This window comes from Somniosus microcephalus, chromosome 1 (assembly GCF_052327205.1).
Source record: "Somniosus microcephalus isolate GS21.2 chromosome 1, FLI_Smic_1.0, whole genome shotgun sequence".
NCBI classification, from domain to species: Eukaryota; Metazoa; Chordata; class Chondrichthyes; order Squaliformes; family Somniosidae; genus Somniosus; species Somniosus microcephalus.
In genome coordinates, this window is record NC_140987.1 from 53,945,822 (window position 1) to 53,970,081 (window position 24,260).

The window sequence follows — 24,260 nt, forward strand, 5'->3', positions numbered from 1 at the left end:
AAGAGGTCAGTGTGCTGGGCGCTGGATTGAAGAGGTCAGTGTGCTGGGCTCTCGATTGAAGAGGTCAGTGTGCTGGGCTCTGGATTGAAGAAGAGGTCAGTGTGCTGGGCTCTCGATTGAAGATGAGGTCAGTGTGCTGGGCTCTCGATTGAAGAGGTCAGTGTGCTGGGCTCTCGAATGAAGATGAGGTCAGTGTGCTGGGCTCTCGAATGAAGATGAGGTCAGTGTGCTGGGCTCTCGATTGAAGAGGTCAGTGTGCTGGGCTCTCGATTGAAGATGAGGTCAGTGTGCTGGGCTCTCGATTGAAGATGAGGTCAGTGTGCTGGGCTCTCAATTGAAGAGGTCAGTGTGCTGGGCTCTCGAGTGACGATGAGGTCAGTGTGCTGGGCTCTCAATTGAAGAAGAGGTCAGTGTGCTGGGCTCTCGATTGAAGAAGAGGTCAGTGTGCTGGGCTCTCGATTGAAGAGGTCAGTGTGCTGGGCTCTCGAATGAAGATGAGGTCAGTGTGCTGGGCTCTCGAATGAAGATGAGGTCAGTGTGCTGGGCTCTCGATTGAAGAGGTCAGTGTGCTGGGCTCTCGATTGAAGATGAGGTCAGTGTGCTGGGCTCTCGATTGAAGATGAGGTCAGTGTGCTGGGCTCTCAATTGAAGAGGTCAGTGTGCTGGGCTCTCGAGTGACGATGAGGTCAGTGTGCTGGGCTCTCGATTGAAGAGGTCAGTGTGCTGGGCTCTCGATTGAAGAAGAGGTCAGTGTGCTGGGCTCAATTGAAGATGAGGTCAGTGTGCTGGGCTCTCAATTGAAGAAGAGGTCAGTGTGCTGGGCTCTCGATTGAAGAAGAGGTCAGTGTGCTGGGCTCAATTGAAGATGAGGTCAGTGTGCTGGGCTCTCGATTGAAGAAGAGGTCAGTGTGCTGGGCTCTCGATTGAAGAAGAGGTCAGTGTGCTGGACTCTCGATTGAAGAAGAGGTCAGTGTGCTGGGCGCTGGATTGAAGAAGAGGTCAGTGTGCTGGGGACTCGATTGAAGAAGAGGTCAGTGTGCTGGGCACTCGATAGAAAAAGAGGTCAGTGTGCTGGGCTCTCGATTGAAGATGATGAGGTCAGTGTGCTGGGCTCTCGATTGAGGATGATGAGGTCAGTGTGCTGGGCTCTCGATTGAAGGTGGTCAGTGTGCTGGGCTCTCGATTGAAGACGAGGTCAGTGTGCTGAGCTCGCGATTGAAGAGGTCAGTGTGCTGGGCCCTCGACTGAAGAAGAGGTCAGTGTGCTGGGGACTCGATTGAAGAAGAGGTCAGTGTGCTGGGGACTCGATTGAAGAAGAGGTCAGTGTGCTGGGCACTCGATTAAAGAAGAGGTCAGTGTGTTGGGCTCTCGATTGAAGAGGTCAGTGTGCTGGGCTCTCGATTGAAGGAGAGGTCAGTGTGCTGGGCGCTCGATTGAAGGAGAGGTCAGTGTGCTGGGCTCTCGATTGAAGAAGAGGTCAGTGTGCTGGGCTCTCGATTGAAGGAGAGGTCAGTGTGCTGGGCTCTTGATTGAAGAAGAGGTCAGTGTGCTGGGCTCTCGATTGAAGAAGAGGTCAGTGTGCTGGGCTCTCGATTGAAGAGGTCAGTGTGCTGGGCTCTCGATTGAAGAGGTCAGTGTGCTGGGCCCTCGACTGAAGAAGAGGTCAGTGTGCTGGGGACTCGATTGAAGAAGAGGTCAGTGTGCTGGGGACTCGATTGAAGAAGAGGTCAGTGTGCTGGGCACTCGATTAAAGAAGAGGTCAGTGTGCTGGGCTCTCGATTGAAGAGGTCAGTGTGCTGGGCTCTCGATTGAAGAAGAGGTCAGTGTGCTGGGCTCTCGATTGAAGAAGAGGTCAGTGTGCTGGGCTCTCGATTGAAGAAGAGGTCAGTGTGCTGGGCTCTCGATTGAAGAGGTCAGTGTGCTGGGCTCTCGATTGAAGAAGAGGTCAGTGTGCTGGGCTCTCGATTGAACAGGTCAGTGTGCTGGGCTCTCGATTGAAGAGGTCAGTGTGCTGGGCACTCAATTGAAGAAGAGGTCAGTGTGCTGGGCACTCGATTGAAGAAGAGGTCAGTGTGCTGGGCGCTGGATTGAAGAGGTCAGTGTGCTGGGCTCTCGATTGAAGAGGTCAGTGTGCTGGGCTCTGGATTGAAGAAGAGGTCAGTGTGCTGGGCTCTCGATTGAAGATGAGGTCAGTGTGCTGGGCTCTCGATTGAAGAGGTCAGTGTGCTGGGCTCTCGAATGAAGATGAGGTCAGTGTGCTGGGCTCTCGAATGAAGATGAGGTCAGTGTGCTGGGCTCTCAATTGAAGAGGTCAGTGTGCTGGGCTCTCGAGTGACGATGAGGTCAGTGTGTTGGGCTCTCGATTGAAGAGGTCAGTGTGCTGGGCACTCAATTGAAGAGGTCAGTGTGCTGGGCACTCGATTGAAGAAGAGGTCAGTGTGCTGGGCGCTGGATTGAAGAGGTCAGTGTGCTGGGCTCTCGATTGAAGAGGTCAGTGTGCTGGGCTCTGGATTGAAGAAGAGGTCAGTGTGCTGGGCTCTCGATTGAAGATGAGGTCAGTGTGCTGGGCTCTCGATTGAAGAGGTCAGTGTGCTGGGCTCTCGAATGAAGATGAGGTCAGTGTGCTGGGCTCTCGAATGAAGATGAGGTCAGTGTGCTGGGCTCTCGATTGAAGAGGTCAGTGTGCTGGGCTCTCGATTGAAGATGAGGTCAGTGTGCTGGGCTCTCGATTGAAGATGAGGTCAGTGTGCTGGGCTCTCAATTGAAGAGGTCAGTGTGCTGGGCTCTCGAGTGACGATGAGGTCAGTGTGCTGGGCTCTCAATTGAAGAAGAGGTCAGTGTGCTGGGCTCTCGATTGAAGAAGAGGTCAGTGTGCTGGGCTCAATTGAAGATGAGGTCAGTGTGCTGGGCTCTCAATTGAAGAAGAGGTCAGTGTGCTGGGCTCTCGATTGAAGAAGAGGTCAGTGTGCTGGGCTCAATTGAAGATGAGGTCAGTGTGCTGGGCTCTCGATTGAAGAAGAGGTCAGTGTGCTGGGCTCTCGATTGAAGAAGAGGTCAGTGTGCTGGACTCTCGATTGAAGAAGAGGTCAGTGTGCTGGGCGCTGGATTGAAGAAGAGGTCAGTGTGCTGGGGACTCGATTGAAGAAGAGGTCAGTGTGCTGGGCACTCGATAGAAAAAGAGGTCAGTGTGCTGGGCTCTCGATTGAAGATGATGAGGTCAGTGTGCTGGGCTCTCGATTGAGGATGATGAGGTCAGTGTGCTGGGCTCTCGATTGAAGGTGGTCAGTGTGCTGGGCTCTCGATTGAAGACGAGGTCAGTGTGCTGAGCTCGCGATTGAAGAGGTCAGTGTGCTGGGCCCTCGACTGAAGAAGAGGTCAGTGTGCTGGGGACTCGATTGAAGAAGAGGTCAGTGTGCTGGGGACTCGATTGAAGAAGAGGTCAGTGTGCTGGGCACTCGATTAAAGAAGAGGTCAGTGTGTTGGGCTCTCGATTGAAGAGGTCAGTGTGCTGGGCTCTCGATTGAAGGAGAGGTCAGTGTGCTGGGCGCTCGATTGAAGGAGAGGTCAGTGTGCTGGGCTCTCGATTGAAGAAGAGGTCAGTGTGCTGGGCTCTCGATTGAAGGAGAGGTCAGTGTGCTGGGCTCTTGATTGAAGAAGAGGTCAGTGTGCTGGGCTCTCGATTGAAGAAGAGGTCAGTGTGCTGGGCTCTCGATTGAAGAGGTCAGTGTGCTGGGCTCTCGATTGAAGAGGTCAGTGTGCTGGGCCCTCGACTGAAGAAGAGGTCAGTGTGCTGGGGACTCGATTGAAGAAGAGGTCAGTGTGCTGGGGACTCGATTGAAGAAGAGGTCAGTGTGCTGGGCACTCGATTAAAGAAGAGGTCAGTGTGCTGGGCTCTCGATTGAAGAGGTCAGTGTGCTGGGCTCTCGATTGAAGAAGAGGTCAGTGTGCTGGGCTCTCGATTGAAGAAGAGGTCAGTGTGCTGGGCTCTCGATTGAAGAAGAGGTCAGTGTGCTGGGCTCTCGATTGAAGAGGTCAGTGTGCTGGGCTCTCGATTGAAGAAGAGGTCAGTGTGCTGGGCTCTCGATTGAACAGGTCAGTGTGCTGGGCTCTCGATTGAAGAGGTCAGTGTGCTGGGCACTCAATTGAAGAAGAGGTCAGTGTGCTGGGCACTCGATTGAAGAAGAGGTCAGTGTGCTGGGCGCTGGATTGAAGAGGTCAGTGTGCTGGGCTCTCGATTGAAGAGGTCAGTGTGCTGGGCTCTGGATTGAAGAAGAGGTCAGTGTGCTGGGCTCTCGATTGAAGATGAGGTCAGTGTGCTGGGCTCTCGATTGAAGAGGTCAGTGTGCTGGGCTCTCGAATGAAGATGAGGTCAGTGTGCTGGGCTCTCGAATGAAGATGAGGTCAGTGTGCTGGGCTCTCAATTGAAGAGGTCAGTGTGCTGGGCTCTCGAGTGACGATGAGGTCAGTGTGTTGGGCTCTCGATTGAAGAGGTCAGTGTGCTGGGCACTCAATTGAAGAGGTCAGTGTGCTGGGCACTCGATTGAAGAAGAGGTCAGTGTGCTGGGCGCTGGATTGAAGAGGTCAGTGTGCTGGGCTCTCGATTGAAGAGGTCAGTGTGCTGGGCTCTGGATTGAAGAAGAGGTCAGTGTGCTGGGCTCTCGATTGAAGATGAGGTCAGTGTGCTGGGCTCTCGATTGAAGAGGTCAGTGTGCTGGGCTCTCGAATGAAGATGAGGTCAGTGTGCTGGGCTCTCGAATGAAGATGAGGTCAGTGTGCTGGGCTCTCGATTGAAGAGGTCAGTGTGCTGGGCTCTCGATTGAAGATGAGGTCAGTGTGCTGGGCTCTCGATTGAAGATGAGGTCAGTGTGCTGGGCTCTCAATTGAAGAGGTCAGTGTGCTGGGCTCTCGAGTGACGATGAGGTCAGTGTGCTGGGCTCTCAATTGAAGAAGAGGTCAGTGTGCTGGGCTCTCGATTGAAGAAGAGGTCAGTGTGCTGGGCTCAATTGAAGATGAGGTCAGTGTGCTGGGCTCTCGATTGAAGAAGAGGTCAGTGTGCTGGGCTCTCGATTGAAGAAGAGGTCAGTGTGCTGGACTCTCGATTGAAGAAGAGGTCAGTGTGCTGGGCGCTGGATTGAAGAAGAGGTCAGTGTGCTGGGGACTCGATTGAAGAAGAGGTCAGTGTGCTGGGCACTCGATTGAAGAAGAGGTCAGTGTGCTGGGCTCTCGATTGAAGATGATGAGGTCAGTGTGCTGGGCTCTCGATTGAGGATGATGAGGTCAGTGTGCTGGGCTCTTGATCGAAGAGGTCAGTGTGCTGGGCTCTCGATTGAAGGTGGTCAGTGTGCTGGGCTCTCGATTGAAGACGAGGTCAGTGTGCTGAGCTCGCGATTGAAGAGGTCAGTGTGCTGGGCCCTCGACTGAAGAAGAGGTCAGTGTGCTGGGGACTCGATTGAAGAAGAGGTCAGTGTGCTGGGGACTCGATTGAAGAAGAGGTCAGTGTGCTGGGCACTCGATTAAAGAAGAGGTCAGTGTGTTGGGCTCTCGATTGAAGAGGTCAGTGTGCTGGGCTCTCGATTGAAGGAGAGGTCAGTGTGCTGGGCGCTCGATTGAAGGAGAGGTCAGTGTGCTGGGCTCTCGATTGAAGAAGAGGTCAGTGTGCTGGGCTCTCGATTGAAGGAGAGGTCAGTGTGCTGGGCTCTTGATTGAAGAAGAGGTCAGTGTGCTGGGCTCTCGATTGAAGAAGAGGTCAGTGTGCTGGGCTCTCGATTGAAGATGATGAGGTCAGTGTGCTGGGCTCTCGATTGAAGATGATGAGGTCAGTGTGCTGGGCTCTCGATTGAAGAGGTCAGTGTGCTGGGCTCTCGATTGAAGAAGAGGTCAGTGTGCTGGGCTCTCGATTGAAGAGGTCAGTGTGCTGGGCTCTCGATTGAAGAAGAGGTCAGTGTGCTGGGCTCTCGATTGAACAGGTCAGTGTGCTGGGCTCTCGATTGAAGAGGTCAGTGTGCTGGGCACTCAATTGAAGAAGAGGTCAGTGTGCTGGGCACTCGATTGAAGAAGAGGTCAGTGTGCTGGGCGCTGGATTGAAGAGGTCAGTGTGCTGGGCTCTCGATTGAAGAGGTCAGTGTGCTGGGCTCTGGATTGAAGAAGAGGTCAGTGTGCTGGGCTCTCGATTGAAGATGAGGTCAGTGTGCTGGGCTCTCGATTGAAGAGGTCAGTGTGCTGGGCTCTCGAATGAAGATGAGGTCAGTGTGCTGGGCTCTCGAATGAAGATGAGGTCAGTGTGCTGGGCTCTCAATTGAAGAGGTCAGTGTGCTGGGCTCTCGAGTGACGATGAGGTCAGTGTGTTGGGCTCTCGATTGAAGAGGTCAGTGTGCTGGGCTCTCGATTGAAGTGGTCAGTGTGCTGGGCACTCAATTGAAGAGGTCAGTGTGCTGGGCACTCGATTGAAGAAGAGGTCAGTGTGCTGGGCGCTGGATTGAAGAGGTCAGTGTGCTGGGCTCTCGATTGAAGAGGTCAGTGTGCTGGGCTCTGGATTGAAGAAGAGGTCAGTGTGCTGGGCTCTCGATTGAAGATGAGGTCAGTGTGCTGGGCTCTCGATTGAAGAGGTCAGTGTGCTGGGCTCTCGAATGAAGATGAGGTCAGTGTGCTGGGCTCTCGAATGAAGATGAGGTCAGTGTGCTGGGCTCTCGATTGAAGAGGTCAGTGTGCTGGGCTCTCGATTGAAGATGAGGTCAGTGTGCTGGGCTCTCGATTGAAGATGAGGTCAGTGTGCTGGGCTCTCAATTGAAGAGGTCAGTGTGCTGGGCTCTCGAGTGACGATGAGGTCAGTGTGCTGGGCTCTCGATTGAAGAGGTCAGTGTGCTGGGCTCTCGATTGAAGAAGAGGTCAGTGTGCTGGGCTCAATTGAAGATGAGGTCAGTGTGCTGGGCTCTCAATTGAAGAAGAGGTCAGTGTGCTGGGCTCTCGATTGAAGAAGAGGTCAGTGTGCTGGGCTCAATTGAAGATGAGGTCAGTGTGCTGGGCTCTCGATTGAAGAAGAGGTCAGTGTGCTGGGCTCTCGATTGAAGAAGAGGTCAGTGTGCTGGACTCTCGATTGAAGAAGAGGTCAGTGTGCTGGGCGCTGGATTGAAGAAGAGGTCAGTGTGCTGGGGACTCGATTGAAGAAGAGGTCAGTGTGCTGGGCACTCGATAGAAAAAGAGGTCAGTGTGCTGGGCTCTCGATTGAAGATGATGAGGTCAGTGTGCTGGGCTCTCGATTGAGGATGATGAGGTCAGTGTGCTGGGCTCTCGATTGAAGGTGGTCAGTGTGCTGGGCTCTCGATTGAAGACGAGGTCAGTGTGCTGAGCTCGCGATTGAAGAGGTCAGTGTGCTGGGCCCTCGACTGAAGAAGAGGTCAGTGTGCTGGGGACTCGATTGAAGAAGAGGTCAGTGTGCTGGGGACTCGATTGAAGAAGAGGTCAGTGTGCTGGGCACTCGATTAAAGAAGAGGTCAGTGTGTTGGGCTCTCGATTGAAGAGGTCAGTGTGCTGGGCTCTCGATTGAAGGAGAGGTCAGTGTGCTGGGCGCTCGATTGAAGGAGAGGTCAGTGTGCTGGGCTCTCGATTGAAGAAGAGGTCAGTGTGCTGGGCACTCGATTGAAGGAGAGGTCAGTGTGCTGGGCTCTTGATTGAAGAAGAGGTCAGTGTGCTGGGCTCTCGATTGAAGAAGAGGTCAGTGTGCTGGGCTCTCGATTGAAGAGGTCAGTGTGCTGGGCTCTCGATTGAAGAGGTCAGTGTGCTGGGCCCTCGACTGAAGAAGAGGTCAGTGTGCTGGGGACTCGATTGAAGAAGAGGTCAGTGTGCTGGGGACTCGATTGAAGAAGAGGTCAGTGTGCTGGGCACTCGATTAAAGAAGAGGTCAGTGTGCTGGGCTCTCGATTGAAGAGGTCAGTGTGCTGGGCTCTCGATTGAAGAAGAGGTCAGTGTGCTGGGCTCTCGATTGAAGAAGAGGTCAGTGTGCTGGGCTCTCGATTGAAGAAGAGGTCAGTGTGCTGGGCTCTCGATTGAAGAGGTCAGTGTGCTGGGCTCTCGATTGAAGAAGAGGTCAGTGTGCTGGGCTCTCGATTGAACAGGTCAGTGTGCTGGGCTCTCGATTGAAGAGGTCAGTGTGCTGGGCTCTCGATTGAAGAAGAGGTCAGTGTGCTGGGCTCTCGATTGAACAGGTCAGTGTGCTGGGCTCTCGATTGAAGAGGTCAGTGTGCTGGGCTCTCGATTGAAGAAGAGGTCAGTGTGCTGGGCTCTCGATTGAAGAAGAGGTCAGTGTGCTGGGCTCTCGATTGAAGAAGAGGTCAGTGTGCTGGGCTCTCGATTGAAGAGGTCAGTGTGCTGGGCTCTCGATTGAAGAAGAGGTCAGTGTGCTGGGCTCTCGATTGAACAGGTCAGTGTGCTGGGCTCTCGATTGAAGAGGTCAGTGTGCTGGGCACTCAATTGAAGAAGAGGTCAGTGTGCTGGGCACTCGATTGAAGAAGAGGTCAGTGTGCTGGGCGCTGGATTGAAGAGGTCAGTGTGCTGGGCTCTCGATTGAAGAGGTCAGTGTGCTGGGCTCTGGATTGAAGAAGAGGTCAGTGTGCTGGGCTCTCGATTGAAGATGAGGTCAGTGTGCTGGGCTCTCGATTGAAGAGGTCAGTGTGCTGGGCTCTCGAATGAAGATGAGGTCAGTGTGCTGGGCTCTCGAATGAAGATGAGGTCAGTGTGCTGGGCTCTCAATTGAAGAGGTCAGTGTGCTGGGCTCTCGAGTGACGATGAGGTCAGTGTGTTGGGCTCTCGATTGAAGAGGTCAGTGTGCTGGGCACTCAATTGAAGAGGTCAGTGTGCTGGGCACTCGATTGAAGAAGAGGTCAGTGTGCTGGGCGCTGGATTGAAGAGGTCAGTGTGCTGGGCTCTCGATTGAAGAGGTCAGTGTGCTGGGCTCTGGATTGAAGAAGAGGTCAGTGTGCTGGGCTCTCGATTGAAGATGAGGTCAGTGTGCTGGGCTCTCGATTGAAGAGGTCAGTGTGCTGGGCTCTCGAATGAAGATGAGGTCAGTGTGCTGGGCTCTCGAATGAAGATGAGGTCAGTGTGCTGGGCTCTCGATTGAAGAGGTCAGTGTGCTGGGCTCTCGATTGAAGATGAGGTCAGTGTGCTGGGCTCTCGATTGAAGATGAGGTCAGTGTGCTGGGCTCTCAATTGAAGAGGTCAGTGTGCTGGGCTCTCGAGTGACGATGAGGTCAGTGTGCTGGGCTCTCAATTGAAGAAGAGGTCAGTGTGCTGGGCTCTCGATTGAAGAAGAGGTCAGTGTGCTGGGCTCAATTGAAGATGAGGTCAGTGTGCTGGGCTCTCGATTGAAGAAGAGGTCAGTGTGCTGGGCTCTCGATTGAAGAAGAGGTCAGTGTGCTGGACTCTCGATTGAAGAAGAGGTCAGTGTGCTGGGCGCTGGATTGAAGAAGAGGTCAGTGTGCTGGGGACTCGATTGAAGAAGAGGTCAGTGTGCTGGGCACTCGATTGAAGAAGAGGTCAGTGTGCTGGGCTCTCGATTGAAGATGATGAGGTCAGTGTGCTGGGCTCTCGATTGAGGATGATGAGGTCAGTGTGCTGGGCTCTTGATCGAAGAGGTCAGTGTGCTGGGCTCTCGATTGAAGGTGGTCAGTGTGCTGGGCTCTCGATTGAAGACGAGGTCAGTGTGCTGAGCTCGCGATTGAAGAGGTCAGTGTGCTGGGCCCTCGACTGAAGAAGAGGTCAGTGTGCTGGGGACTCGATTGAAGAAGAGGTCAGTGTGCTGGGGACTCGATTGAAGAAGAGGTCAGTGTGCTGGGCACTCGATTAAAGAAGAGGTCAGTGTGTTGGGCTCTCGATTGAAGAGGTCAGTGTGCTGGGCTCTCGATTGAAGGAGAGGTCAGTGTGCTGGGCGCTCGATTGAAGGAGAGGTCAGTGTGCTGGGCTCTCGATTGAAGAAGAGGTCAGTGTGCTGGGCTCTCGATTGAAGGAGAGGTCAGTGTGCTGGGCTCTTGATTGAAGAAGAGGTCAGTGTGCTGGGCTCTCGATTGAAGAAGAGGTCAGTGTGCTGGGCTCTCGATTGAAGATGATGAGGTCAGTGTGCTGGGCTCTCGATTGAAGATGATGAGGTCAGTGTGCTGGGCTCTCGATTGAAGAGGTCAGTGTGCTGGGCTCTCGATTGAAGAAGAGGTCAGTGTGCTGGGCTCTCGATTGAAGAGGTCAGTGTGCTGGGCTCTCGATTGAAGAAGAGGTCAGTGTGCTGGGCTCTCGATTGAACAGGTCAGTGTGCTGGGCTCTCGATTGAAGAGGTCAGTGTGCTGGGCACTCAATTGAAGAAGAGGTCAGTGTGCTGGGCACTCGATTGAAGAAGAGGTCAGTGTGCTGGGCGCTGGATTGAAGAGGTCAGTGTGCTGGGCTCTCGATTGAAGAGGTCAGTGTGCTGGGCTCTCGATTGAAGAAGAGGTCAGTGTGCTGGGCTCTCGATTGAAGATGAGGTCAGTGTGCTGGGCTCTCGATTGAAGAGGTCAGTGTGCTGGGCTCTCGAATGAAGATGAGGTCAGTGTGCTGGGCTCTCGAATGAAGATGAGGTCAGTGTGCTGGGCTCTCAATTGAAGAGGTCAGTGTGCTGGGCTCTCGAGTGACGATGAGGTCAGTGTGTTGGGCTCTCGATTGAAGAGGTCAGTGTGCTGGGCTCTCGATTGAAGTGGTCAGTGTGCTGGGCACTCAATTGAAGAGGTCAGTGTGCTGGGCACTCGATTGAAGAAGAGGTCAGTGTGCTGGGCGCTGGATTGAAGAGGTCAGTGTGCTGGGCTCTCGATTGAAGAGGTCAGTGTGCTGGGCTCTGGATTGAAGAAGAGGTCAGTGTGCTGGGCTCTCGATTGAAGATGAGGTCAGTGTGCTGGGCTCTCGATTGAAGAGGTCAGTGTGCTGGGCTCTCGAATGAAGATGAGGTCAGTGTGCTGGGCTCTCGAATGAAGATGAGGTCAGTGTGCTGGGCTCTCGATTGAAGAGGTCAGTGTGCTGGGCTCTCGATTGAAGATGAGGTCAGTGTGCTGGGCTCTCGATTGAAGATGAGGTCAGTGTGCTGGGCTCTCAATTGAAGAGGTCAGTGTGCTGGGCTCTCGAGTGACGATGAGGTCAGTGTGCTGGGCTCTCGATTGAAGAGGTCAGTGTGCTGGGCTCTCGATTGAAGAAGAGGTCAGTGTGCTGGGCTCAATTGAAGATGAGGTCAGTGTGCTGGGCTCTCAATTGAAGAAGAGGTCAGTGTGCTGGGCTCTCGATTGAAGAAGAGGTCAGTGTGCTGGGCTCAATTGAAGATGAGGTCAGTGTGCTGGGCTCTCGATTGAAGAAGAGGTCAGTGTGCTGGGCTCTCGATTGAAGAAGAGGTCAGTGTGCTGGACTCTCGATTGAAGAAGAGGTCAGTGTGCTGGGCGCTGGATTGAAGAAGAGGTCAGTGTGCTGGGGACTCGATTGAAGAAGAGGTCAGTGTGCTGGGCACTCGATAGAAAAAGAGGTCAGTGTGCTGGGCTCTCGATTGAAGATGATGAGGTCAGTGTGCTGGGCTCTCGATTGAGGATGATGAGGTCAGTGTGCTGGGCTCTCGATTGAAGGTGGTCAGTGTGCTGGGCTCTCGATTGAAGACGAGGTCAGTGTGCTGAGCTCGCGATTGAAGAGGTCAGTGTGCTGGGCCCTCGACTGAAGAAGAGGTCAGTGTGCTGGGGACTCGATTGAAGAAGAGGTCAGTGTGCTGGGGACTCGATTGAAGAAGAGGTCAGTGTGCTGGGCACTCGATTAAAGAAGAGGTCAGTGTGTTGGGCTCTCGATTGAAGAGGTCAGTGTGCTGGGCTCTCGATTGAAGGAGAGGTCAGTGTGCTGGGCGCTCGATTGAAGGAGAGGTCAGTGTGCTGGGCTCTCGATTGAAGAAGAGGTCAGTGTGCTGGGCTCTCGATTGAAGGAGAGGTCAGTGTGCTGGGCTCTTGATTGAAGAAGAGGTCAGTGTGCTGGGCTCTCGATTGAAGAAGAGGTCAGTGTGCTGGGCTCTCGATTGAAGAGGTCAGTGTGCTGGGCTCTCGATTGAAGAGGTCAGTGTGCTGGGCCCTCGACTGAAGAAGAGGTCAGTGTGCTGGGGACTCGATTGAAGAAGAGGTCAGTGTGCTGGGGACTCGATTGAAGAAGAGGTCAGTGTGCTGGGCACTCGATTAAAGAAGAGGTCAGTGTGCTGGGCTCTCGATTGAAGAGGTCAGTGTGCTGGGCTCTCGATTGAAGAAGAGGTCAGTGTGCTGGGCTCTCGATTGAAGAAGAGGTCAGTGTGCTGGGCTCTCGATTGAAGAAGAGGTCAGTGTGCTGGGCTCTCGATTGAAGAGGTCAGTGTGCTGGGCTCTCGATTGAAGAAGAGGTCAGTGTGCTGGGCTCTCGATTGAACAGGTCAGTGTGCTGGGCTCTCGATTGAAGAGGTCAGTGTGCTGGGCTCTCGATTGAAGAAGAGGTCAGTGTGCTGGGCTCTCGATTGAACAGGTCAGTGTGCTGGGCTCTCGATTGAAGAGGTCAGTGTGCTGGGCACTCAATTGAAGAAGAGGTCAGTGTGCTGGGCACTCGATTGAAGAAGAGGTCAGTGTGCTGGGCGCTGGATTGAAGAGGTCAGTGTGCTGGGCTCTCGATTGAAGAGGTCAGTGTGCTGGGCTCTGGATTGAAGAAGAGGTCAGTGTGCTGGGCTCTCGATTGAAGATGAGGTCAGTGTGCTGGGCTCTCGATTGAAGAGGTCAGTGTGCTGGGCTCTCGAATGAAGATGAGGTCAGTGTGCTGGGCTCTCGAATGAAGATGAGGTCAGTGTGCTGGGCTCTCAATTGAAGAGGTCAGTGTGCTGGGCTCTCGAGTGACGATGAGGTCAGTGTGTTGGGCTCTCGATTGAAGAGGTCAGTGTGCTGGGCACTCAATTGAAGAGGTCAGTGTGCTGGGCACTCGATTGAAGAAGAGGTCAGTGTGCTGGGCGCTGGATTGAAGAGGTCAGTGTGCTGGGCTCTCGATTGAAGAGGTCAGTGTGCTGGGCTCTGGATTGAAGAAGAGGTCAGTGTGCTGGGCTCTCGATTGAAGATGAGGTCAGTGTGCTGGGCTCTCGATTGAAGAGGTCAGTGTGCTGGGCTCTCGAATGAAGATGAGGTCAGTGTGCTGGGCTCTCGAATGAAGATGAGGTCAGTGTGCTGGGCTCTCGATTGAAGAGGTCAGTGTGCTGGGCTCTCGATTGAAGATGAGGTCAGTGTGCTGGGCTCTCGATTGAAGATGAGGTCAGTGTGCTGGGCTCTCAATTGAAGAGGTCAGTGTGCTGGGCTCTCGAGTGACGATGAGGTCAGTGTGCTGGGCTCTCAATTGAAGAAGAGGTCAGTGTGCTGGGCTCTCGATTGAAGAAGAGGTCAGTGTGCTGGGCTCAATTGAAGATGAGGTCAGTGTGCTGGGCTCTCGATTGAAGAAGAGGTCAGTGTGCTGGGCTCTCGATTGAAGAAGAGGTCAGTGTGCTGGACTCTCGATTGAAGAAGAGGTCAGTGTGCTGGGCGCTGGATTGAAGAAGAGGTCAGTGTGCTGGGGACTCGATTGAAGAAGAGGTCAGTGTGCTGGGCACTCGATTGAAGAAGAGGTCAGTGTGCTGGGCTCTCGATTGAAGATGATGAGGTCAGTGTGCTGGGCTCTCGATTGAGGATGATGAGGTCAGTGTGCTGGGCTCTTGATCGAAGAGGTCAGTGTGCTGGGCTCTCGATTGAAGGTGGTCAGTGTGCTGGGCTCTCGATTGAAGACGAGGTCAGTGTGCTGAGCTCGCGATTGAAGAGGTCAGTGTGCTGGGCCCTCGACTGAAGAAGAGGTCAGTGTGCTGGGGACTCGATTGAAGAAGAGGTCAGTGTGCTGGGGACTCGATTGAAGAAGAGGTCAGTGTGCTGGGCACTCGATTAAAGAAGAGGTCAGTGTGTTGGGCTCTCGATTGAAGAGGTCAGTGTGCTGGGCTCTCGATTGAAGGAGAGGTCAGTGTGCTGGGCGCTCGATTGAAGGAGAGGTCAGTGTGCTGGGCTCTCGATTGAAGAAGAGGTCAGTGTGCTGGGCTCTCGATTGAAGGAGAGGTCAGTGTGCTGGGCTCTTGATTGAAGAAGAGGTCAGTGTGCTGGGCTCTCGATTGAAGAAGAGGTCAGTGTGCTGGGCTCTCGATTGAAGAGGTCAGTGTGCTGGGCTCTCGATTGAAGAGGTCAGTGTGCTGGGCCCTCGACTGAAGAAGAGGTCAGTGTGTTGGGGACTCGATTGAAGAAGAGGTCAGTGTGCTGGGGACTCGATTGAAGAAGAGGTCAGTGTGCTGGGCACTCGATTAAAGAAGAGGTCAGTGTGCTGGGCTCTCGATTGAAGAGGTCAGTGTGCTGGGCTCTCGATTGAAGAAGAGGTCAGTGTGCTGGGCTCTCGATTGAAGAAGAGGTCAGTGTGCTGGGCTCTCGATTGAAGAAGAGGTCAGTGTGCTGGGCTCTCGATTGAAGAGGTCAGTGTGCTGGGCCCTCGACTGAAGAAGAGGTCAGTGTGCTGGGGACTCGATTGAAGAAGAGGTCAGTGTGCTGGGGACTCGATTGAAGAAGAGGTCAGTGTGCTGGGCACTCGATTAAAGAAGAGGTCAGTGTGCTGGGCTCTCGATTGAAGAGGTCAGTGTGCTGGGCTCTCGATTGAAGAAGAGGTCAGTGTGCTGGGCTCTCGATTGAAGAAGAGGTCAGTGTGCTGGGCTCTCGATTGAAGAAGAGGTCAGTGTGCTGGGCTCTCGATTGAAGAGGTCAGTGTGCTGGGCCCTCGACTGAAGAAGAGGTCAGTGTGCTGGGGACTCGATTGAAGAAGAGGTCAGTGTGCTGGGGACTCGATTGAAGAAGAGGTCAGTGTGCTGGGCACTCGATTAAAGAAGAGGTCAGTGTGCTGAGCTCTCGATTGAAGAGGTCAGTGTGCTGGGCTCTCGATTGAAGAAGAGGTCAGTGTGCTGGGCTCTCGATTGAAGAAGAGGTCAGTGTGCTGGGCTCTCGATTGAAGAGGTCAGTGTGCTGGGCCCTCGACTGAAGAAGAGGTCAGTGTGCTGGGGACTCGATTGAAGAAGAGGTCAGTGTGCTGGGGACTCGATTGAAGAAGAGGTCAGTGTGCTGGGCACTCGATTAAAGAAGAGGTCAGTGTGCTGGGCTCTCGATTGAAGAGGTCAGTGTGCTGGGCTCTCGATTGAAGAAGAGGTCAGTGTGCTGGGCTCTCGATTGAAGAAGAGGTCAGTGTGCTGGGCTCTCGATTGAAGGTCAGTGTGCTGGGCTCTCGATTGAAGAAGAGGTCAGTGTGCTGGGCTCAATTAAAGATGAGGTCAGTGTGCTGGGCTCTCGATTGAAGAAGAGGTCAGTGTGCTGGGCTCTCGATTGAAGAAGAGGTCAGTGTGCTGGGCTCTCGATTGAAGAAGAGGTCAGTGTGCTGGGCTCTCGATTGAAGAAGAGGTCAGTGTGCTGGGCTCTCGATTGAAGAGGTCAGTGTGCTGGGCTCTCGATTGAAGAGGTCAGTGTGCTGGGCCCTCGACTGAAGAAGAGGTCAGTGTGCTGGGGACTCGATTGAAGAAGAGGTCAGTGTGCTGGGGACTCGATTGAAGAAGAGGTCAGTGTGCTGGGCACTCGATTAAAGAAGAGGTCAGTGTGCTGGGCTCTCGATTGAAGAGGTCAGTGTGCTGGGCTCTCGATTGAAGAAGAGGTCAGTGTGCTGGGCTCTCGATTGAAGAAGAGGTCAGTGTGCTGGGCTCTCGATTGAAGAAGAGGTCAGTGTGCTGGGCACTCGATTGAAGATGAGGTCAGTGTGCTGGGCGCTGGATTCAAGAAGAGGTCAGTGTGCTGGGCTCTCGATTGAAGATGAGGTCAGTGTGCTGGGCTCTCGATTGAAGAGGTCAGTGTGCTGGGCTCTCGAATGAAGATGAGGTCAGTGTGCTGGGCTCTCGAATGAAGATGAGGTCAGTGTGCTGGGCTCTCAATTGAAGAGCTCAGTGTGTTGGGCTCTCGATTGAAGATGAGGTCAGTGTGCTGGGCTCTCGATTGAAGATGAGGTCAGTGTGCTGGGCTCTCAATTGAAGAGGTCAGTGTGCTGGGCTCTCGAGTGACGATGAGGTCAGTGTGCTGGGCTCTCGATTGAAGAGGTCAGTGTGCTGGGCTCTCGATTGAAGAGGTCAGTGTGCTGGGCACTCGATTGAAGAAGAGGTCAGTGTGCTGTGCACTCGATTGAAGAAGAGGTCAGTGTGCTGGGCACTCGATTGAATTAGAGGTCAGTGTGCTGGGCGCTGGATTGAAGAAGAGGTCAGTGTGCTGGGGACTCGATTGAAGAAGAGGTCAGTGTGCTGGGCTCTCGATTGAAGATGATGAGGTCAGTGTGCTGGGCTCTCGATTGAAGATGATGAGGTCAGTGTGCTGGGCTCTCGATTGAAGAGGTCAGTGTGCTGGGCTCTCGATTGAAGAAGAGGTCAGTGTGCTGGGCTCTCGATTGAAGAGGTCAGTGTGCTGGGCTCTCGATTGAAGAAGAGGTCAGTGTGCTGGGCTCTCGATTGAACAGGTCAGTGTGCTGGGCTCTCGATTGAAGAGGTCAGTGTGCTGGGCACTCAATTGAAGAAGAGGTCAGTGTGCTGGGCACTCGATTGAAGAAGAGGTCAGTGTGCTGGGCGCTGGATTGAAGAGGTCAGTGTGCTGGGCTCTCGATTGAAGAGGTCAGTGTGCTGGGCTCTGGATTGAAGAAGAGGTCAGTGTGCTGGGCTCTCGATTGAAGATGAGGTCAGTGTGCTGGGCTCTCGATTGAAGAGGTCAGTGTGCTGGGCTCTCGAATGAAGATGAGGTCAGTGTGCTGGGCTCTCGAATGAAGATGAGGTCAGTGTGCTGGGCTCTCAATTGAAGAGGTCAGTGTGCTGGGCTCTCGAGTGACGATGAGGTCAGTGTGCTGGGCTCTCGATTGAAGAGGTCAGTGTGCTGGGCACTCAATTGAAGAGGTCAGTGTGCTGGGCACTCGATTGAAGAAGAGGTCAGTGTGCTGGGCGCTGGATTGAAGAGGTCAGTGTGCTGGGCTCTCGATTGAAGAGGTCAGTGTGCTGGGCTCTGGATTGAAGAAGAGGTCAGTGTGCTGGGCTCTCGATTGAAGATGAGGTCAGTGTGCTGGGCTCTCGATTGAAGAGGTCAGTGTGCTGGGCTCTCGAATGAAGATGAGGTCAGTGTGCTGGGCTCTCGAATGAAGATGAGGTCAGTGTGCTGGGCTCTCGATTGAAGAGGTCAGTGTGCTGGGCTCTCGATTGAAGATGAGGTCAGTGTGCTGGGCTCTCGATTGAAGATGAGGTCAGTGTGCTGGGCTCTCAATTGAAGAGGTCAGTGTGCTGGGCTCTCGAGTGACGATGAGGTCAGTGTGCTGGGCTCTCAATTGAAGAAGAGGTCAGTGTGCTGGGCTCTCGATTGAAGAAGAGGTCAGTGTGCTGGGCTCAATTGAAGATGAGGTCAGTGTGCTGGGCACTCGATTGAAGAAGAGGTCAGTGTGCTGGGCTCTCGATTGAAGAAGAGGTCAGTGTGCTGGACTCTCGATTGAAGAAGAGGTCAGTGTGCTGGGCGCTGGATTGAAGAAGAGGTCAGTGTGCTGGGGACTCGATTGAAGAAGAGGTCAGTGTGCTGGGCACTCGATTGAAGAAGAGGTCAGTGTGCTGGGCTCTCGATTGAAGATGATGAGGTCAGTGTGCTGGGCTCTCGATTGAGGATGATGAGGTCAGTGTGCTGGGCTCTTGATCGAAGAGGTCAGTGTGCTGGGCTCTCGATTGAAGGTGGTCAGTGTGCTGGGCTCTCGATTGAAGACGAGGTCAGTGTGCTGAGCTCGCGATTGAAGAGGTCAGTGTGCTGGGCCCTCGACTGAAGAAGAGGTCAGTGTGCTGGGGACTCGATTGAAGAAGAGGTCAGTGTGCTGGGGACTCGATTGAAGAAGAGGTCAGTGTGCTGGGCACTCGATTAAAGAAGAGGTCAGTGTGTTGGGCTCTCGATTGAAGAGGTCAGTGTGCTGGGCTCTCGATTGAAGGAGAGGTCAGTGTGCTGGGCGCTCGATTGAAGGAGAGGTCAGTGTGCTGGGCTCTCGATTGAAGAAGAGGTCAGTGTGCTGGGCTCTCGATTGAAGGAGAGGTCAGTGTGCTGGGCTCTTGATTGAAGAAGAGGTCAGTGTGCTGGGCTCTCGATTGAAGAAGAGGTCAGTGTGCTGGGCTCTCGATTGAAGAGGTCAGTGTGCTGGGCTCTCGATTGAAGAGGTCAGTGTGCTGGGCCCTCGACTGAAGAAGAGGTCAGTGTGCTGGGGACTCGATTGAAGAAGAGGTCAGTGTGCTGGGGACTCGATTGAAGAAGAGGTCAGTGTGCTGGGCACTCGATTAAAGAAGAGGTCAGTGTGCTGGGCTCTCGATTGAAGAGGTCAGTGTGCTGGGCTCTCGATTGAAGAAGAGGTCAGTGTGCTGGGCTCTCGATTGAAGAAGAGGTCAGTGTGCTGGGCTCTCGATTGAAGAAGAGGTCAGTGTGCTGGGCTCTCGATTGAAGAGGTCAGTGTGCTGGGCCCTCGACTGAAGAAGAGGTCAGTGTGCTGGGGACTCGATTGAAGAAGAGGTCAGTGTGCTGGGGACTCGATTGAAGAAGAGGTCAGTGTGCTGGGCACTCGATTAAAGAAGAGGTCAGTGTGCTGGGCTCTCGATTGAAGAGGTCAGTGTGCTGGGCTCTCGATTGAAGAAGAGGTCAGTGTGCTGGGCTCTCGATTGAAGAAGAGGTCAGTGTGCTGGGCTCTCCATTGAAGAAGAGGTCAGTGTGCTGGGCTCTCGATTGAAGAGGTCAGTGTGCTGGGCCCTCGACTGAAGAAGAGGTCAGTGTGCTGGGGACTCGATTGAAGAAGAGGTCAGTGTGCTGGGGACTCGATTGAAGAAGAGGTCAGTGTGCTGGGCACTCGATTAAAGAAGAGGTCAGTGTGCTGGGCTCTCGATTGAAGAGGTCAGTGTGCTGGGCTCTCGATTGAAGAAGAGGTCAGTGTGCTGGGCTCTCGATTGAAGAAGAGGTCAGTGTGCTGGGCTCTCGATTGAAGAGGTCAGTGTGCTGGGCCCTCGACTGAAGAAGAGGTCAGTGTGCTGGGGACTCGATTGAAGAAGAGGTCAGTGTGCTGGGGACTCGATTGAAGAAGAGGTCAGTGTGCTGGGCACTCGATTAAAGAAGAGGTCAGTGTGCTGGGCTCTCGATTGAAGAGGTCAGTGTGCTGGGCTCTCGATTGAAGAAGAGGTCAGTGTGCTGGGCTCTCGATTGAAGAAGAGGTCAGTGTGCTGGGCTCTCGATTGAAGGTCAGTGTGCTGGGCTCTCGATTGAAGAAGAGGTCAGTGTGCTGGGCTCAATTAAAGATGAGGTCAGTGTGCTGGGCTCTCGATTGAAGAAGAGGTCAGTGTGCTGGGCTCTCGATTGAAGAAGAGGTCAGTGTGCTGGGCTCTCGATTGAAGAAGAGGTCAGTGTGCTGGGCTCTCGATTGAAGAAGAGGTCAGTGTGCTGGGCTCTCGATTGAAGAAGAGGTCAGTGTGCTGGGCTCTCGATTGAAGAGGTCAGTGTGCTGGGCTCTCGATTGAAGAGGTCAGTGTGCTGGGCCCTCGACTGAAGAAGAGGTCAGTGTGCTGGGGACTCGATTGAAGAAGAGGTCAGTGTGCTGGGGACTCGATTGAAGAAGAGGTCAGTGTGCTGGGCACTCGATTAAAGAAGAGGTCAGTGTGCTGGGCTCTCGATTGAAGAGGTCAGTGTGCTGGGCTCTCGATTGAAGAAGAGGTCAGTGTGCTGGGCTCTCGATTGAAGAAGAGGTCAGTGTGCTGGGCTCTCGATTGAAGAAGAGGTCAGTGTGCTGGGCACTCGATTGAAGATGAGGTCAGTGTGCTGGGCGCTGGATTCAAGAAGAGGTCAGTGTGCTGGGCTCTCGATTGAAGATGAGGTCAGTGTGCTGGGCTCTCGATTGAAGAGGTCAGTGTGCTGGGCTCTCGAATGAAGATGAGGTCAGTGTGCTGGGCTCTCGAATGAAGATGAGGTCAGTGTGCTGGGCTCTCAATTGAAGAGCTCAGTGTGTTGGGCTCTCGATTGAAGATGAGGTCAGTGTGCTGGGCTCTCGATTGAAGATGAGGTCAGTGTGCTGGGCTCTCAATTGAAGAGGTCAGTGTGCTGGGCTCTCGAGTGACGATGAGGTCAGTGTGCTGGGCTCTCGATTGAAGAGGTCAGTGTGCTGGGCTCTCGATTGAAGAGGTCAGTGTGCTGGGCACTCGATTGAAGAAGAGGTCAGTGTGCTGTGCACTCGATTGAAGAAGAGGTCAGTGTGCTGGGCACTCGATTGAATTAGAGGTCAGTGTGCTGGGCGCTGGATTGAAGAAGAGGTCAGTGTGCTGGGGACTCGATTGAAGAAGAGGTCAGTGTGCTGGGCTCTCGATTGAAGATGATGAGGTCAGTGTGCTGGGCTCTCGATTGAAGATGATGAGGTCAGTGTGCTGGGCTCTCGATTGAAGAGGTCAGTGTGCTGGGCTCTCGCTTGAAGAAGAGGTCAGTGTGCTGGGCTCTCGATTGAAGAGGTCAGTGTGCTGGGCTCTCGATTGAAGAAGAGGTCAGTGTGCTGGGCTCTCGATTGAACAGGTCAGTGTGCTGGGCTCTCGATTGAAGAGGTCAGTGTGCTGGGCACTCAATTGAAGAAGAGGTCAGTGTGCTGGGCACTCGATTGAAGAAGAGGTCAGTGTGCTGGGCGCTGGATTGAAGAGGTCAGTGTGCTGGGCTCTCGATTGAAGAGGTCAGTGTGCTGGGCTCTGGATTGAAGAAGAGGTCAGTGTGCTGGGCTCTCGATTGAAGATGAGGTCAGTGTGCTGGGCTCTCGATTGAAGAGGTCAGTGTGCTGGGCTCTCGAATGAAGATGAGGTCAGTGTGCTGGGCTCTCGAATGAAGATGAGGTCAGTGTGCTGGGCTCTCAATTGAAGAGGTCAGTGTGCTGGGCTCTCGAGTGACGATGAGGTCAGTGTGCTGGGCTCTCGATTGAAGAGGTCAGTGTGCTGGGCACTCAATTGAAGAGGTCAGTGTGCTGGGCACTCGATTGAAGAAGAGGTCAGTGTGCTGGGCGCTGGATTGAAGAGGTCAGTGTGCTGGGCTCTCGATTGAAGAGGTCAGTGTGCTGGGCTCTGGATTGAAGAAGAGGTCAGTGTGCTGGGCTCTCGATTGAAGATGAGGTCAGTGTGCTGGGCTCTCGATTGAAGAGGTCAGTGTGCTGGGCTCTCGAATGAAGATGAGGTCAGTGTGCTGGGCTCTCGAATGAAGATGAGGTCAGTGTTCTGGGCTCTCGATTGAAGAGGTCAGTGTGCTGGGCTCTCGATTGAAGATGAGGTCAGTGTGCTGGGCTCTCGATTGAAGATGAGGTCAGTGTGCTGGGCTCTCAATTGAAGAGGTCAGTGTGCTGGGCTCTCGAGTGACGATGAGGTCAGTGTGCTGGGCTCTCGATTGAAGAGGTCAGTGTGCTGGGCTCTCGATTGAAGAAGAGGTCAGTGTGCTGGGCTCAATTGAAGATGAGGTCAGTGTGCTGGGCTCTCGATTGAAGAAGAGGTCAGTGTGCTGGGCTCTCGATTGAAGAAGAGGTCAGTGTGCTGGGCTCAATTGAAGATGAGGTCAGTGTGCTGGGCTCTCGATTGAAGAAGAGGTCAGTGTGCTGGGCTCTTGATTGAAGAAGAGGTCAGTGTGCTGGACTCTCGATTGAAGAAGAGGTCAGTGTGCTGGGCGCTGGATTGAAGAAGAGGTCAGTGTGCTGGGGACTCGATTGAAGAAGAGGTCAGTGTGCTGGGCACTCGATTGAAGAAGAGGTCAGTGTGCTGGGCTCTCGATTGAAGATGATGAGGTCAGTGTGCTGGGCTCTCGATTGAGGATGATGAGGTCAGTGTGCTGGGCTCTTGATCGAAGAGGTCAGTGTGCTGGGCTCTCGATTGAAGGTGGTCAGTGTGCTGGGCTCTCGATTGAAGACGAGGTCAGTGTGCTGAGCTCGCGATTGAAGAGGTCAGTGTGCTGGGCCCTCGACTGAAGAAGAGGTCAGTGTGCTGGGGACTCGATTGAAGAAGAGGTCAGTGTGCTGGGGACTCGATTGAAGAAGAGGTCAGTGTGCTGGGCACTCGATTAAAGAAGAGGTCAGTGTGTTGGGCTCTCGATTGAAGAGGTCAGTGTGCTGGGCTCTCGATTGAAGGAGAGGTCAGTGTGCTGGGCTCTCGATTGAAGAAGTCAGTGTGCTGGGCTCTCGATTGAAGGAGAGGTCAGTGTGCTGGGCGCTGGATTGAAGAAGAGGTCAGTGTGCTGGGGACTCGATTGAAGAAGAGGTCAGTGTGCTGGGCACTCGATTGAAGAAGAGGTCAGTGTGCTGGGCTCTCGATTGAAGATGATGAGGTCAGTGTGCTGGGCTCTCGATTGAGGATGATGAGGTCAGTGTGCTGGGCTCTTGATCGAAGAGGTCAGTGTGCTGGGCTCTCGATTGAAGGTGGTCAGTGTGCTGGGCTCTCGATTGAAGACGAGGTCAGTGTGCTGAGCTCGCGATTGAAGAGGTCAGTGTGCTGGGCCCTCGACTGAAGAAGAGGTCAGTGTGCTGGGGACTCGATTGAAGAAGAGGTCAGTGTGCTGGGGACTCGATTGAAGAAGAGGTCAGTGTGCTGGGCACTCGATTAAAGAAGAGGTCAGTGTGTTGGGCTCTCGATTGAAGAGGTCAGTGTGCTGGGCTCTCGATTGAAGGAGAGGTCAGTGTGCTGGGCGCTCGATTGAAGGAGAGGTCAGTGTGCTGGGCTCTCGATTGAAGAAGTCAGTGTGCTGGGCTCTCGATTGAAGGAGAGGTCAGTGTGCTGCGCTCTCGATTGAAGAAGAGGTCAGGGTGCTGGGCTCTCGATTGAAGAGGTCAGTGTGTAGGCTCGTGGCTCTCAACTTAAGTCGTCAGTGGCAACCGAGGCCGACCTTAATTTTCACGGCGGGACACTGATAAACCCGAGCTCGGGAACACATTCCGGGCCCAGAAGGAAAGAGTTGGATCAAACAGGGTGCCGCCGGCCCAGCTGTGTGGTTTTACGAGGACGGAAACTCACCATTTTTGCCGCTTACGATCCACAGGCCGCTGTCGACACGAAAAGCCTGATGACGTCGCGCAGTCTCCGCCCAGAGCGGCGTCAGATGATACCCCGCGCCGTTGCCGGGGAAACGATTCAGCGTGGCGGCCATCTTTGTGAGGGGCGTCCCCTCTTTTTGCGCGCGAATATCCCGAGACAAAGCCACTTGTTATTATCTCGGATCATGTTCGAAGAGAGATTTTTTTAAATCATATTGTGTAATTCAATAAACAAAAGTAGTCATTACTTTTTTTTATTCATTCACTGGATGCGGGCACCGCTGGCAAAGCCAGCATTTCTCGCCCATCCCTAATTGCCCTCCAGAAGGTGGCGGTGAGCTTCCTTCTTGACAACTGAGCGCTCGCTGGGCCATTTGGGTCAACCACATTGCTGTGGGCCTGGAGTCACATATTGGCCTGACCCGGTAAGGAGAGCAGGTTTCCTTCCCTAAAGGAAGGAAATAAAGGACATTAGTGAACCAGATGGGTTTTCACGAAAATCTGGTAGTTTCATGGTCACTATTTTTATTCCAGATTTATTTCATTAACTGAATTTAAATTCCCCAACAGCCATGGTGTGATTTGAATTACACGCCTTCGAATCATTAGTCCAGGCCTCTGGATTACTAGTCTAGTAATCTGCAATTCTATAAATTGAACAAGAAAATGTAAGTTCAAACTAGTAAAACGTAGAATTACTGCTGGCGTTTTATAGTGAATCTTGTTGCTTATTTTTCCCACTTTGTAGTTGTTGTGTTTTCTCCAGCACCATACTTGTCATTTGCAGATTTTTCTGCTATGCTACTTTCAGCCTTTAAAAAGAAAGACTGATTGATTGCTTCTTGTGTGCAATTTAAAGAATAACAACTTCAGGACTTGGTACTCGTTGGAAATATGGGTGTCTCTGCTACTGAGTGTAAGGGAACACACATCTGGAATTTTTTTTCGTTCCTGGGATGTGGGCGTTGCTGGCATTTATTGCCCATCCCTAATTGCCCTTGAGAAGGTGGTGGTGAGCAGCCTTGAACCGCTGCGGTCTGTGGTGAAGGTACTTCCACAGTGATGTTCGGGAGGGAGTTCCAAGATTTTGACCCAGCGACTATGAAGGAACG

General features: G+C 53.4%; 1 protein-coding gene across 1 annotated transcript in view; it reads right to left on the minus strand.

The window, feature by feature from the left end:
* ufsp2 (ufm1-specific peptidase 2) overlaps positions 1-23,235 on the minus strand; it is a 186,592-nt gene extending 163,357 nt beyond the window's left edge. Inside the window, exon 1 of the mRNA XM_085981385.1 lies at positions 23,129-23,235. Within this exon, the coding sequence (XP_085837511.1) occupies positions 23,129-23,131 (3 nt within the window). The 5' untranslated portion in view covers positions 23,132-23,235. The remainder of the gene's footprint in view (positions 1-23,128) is intronic.
* Positions 23,236-24,260: the final 1,025 nt, after the last annotated feature.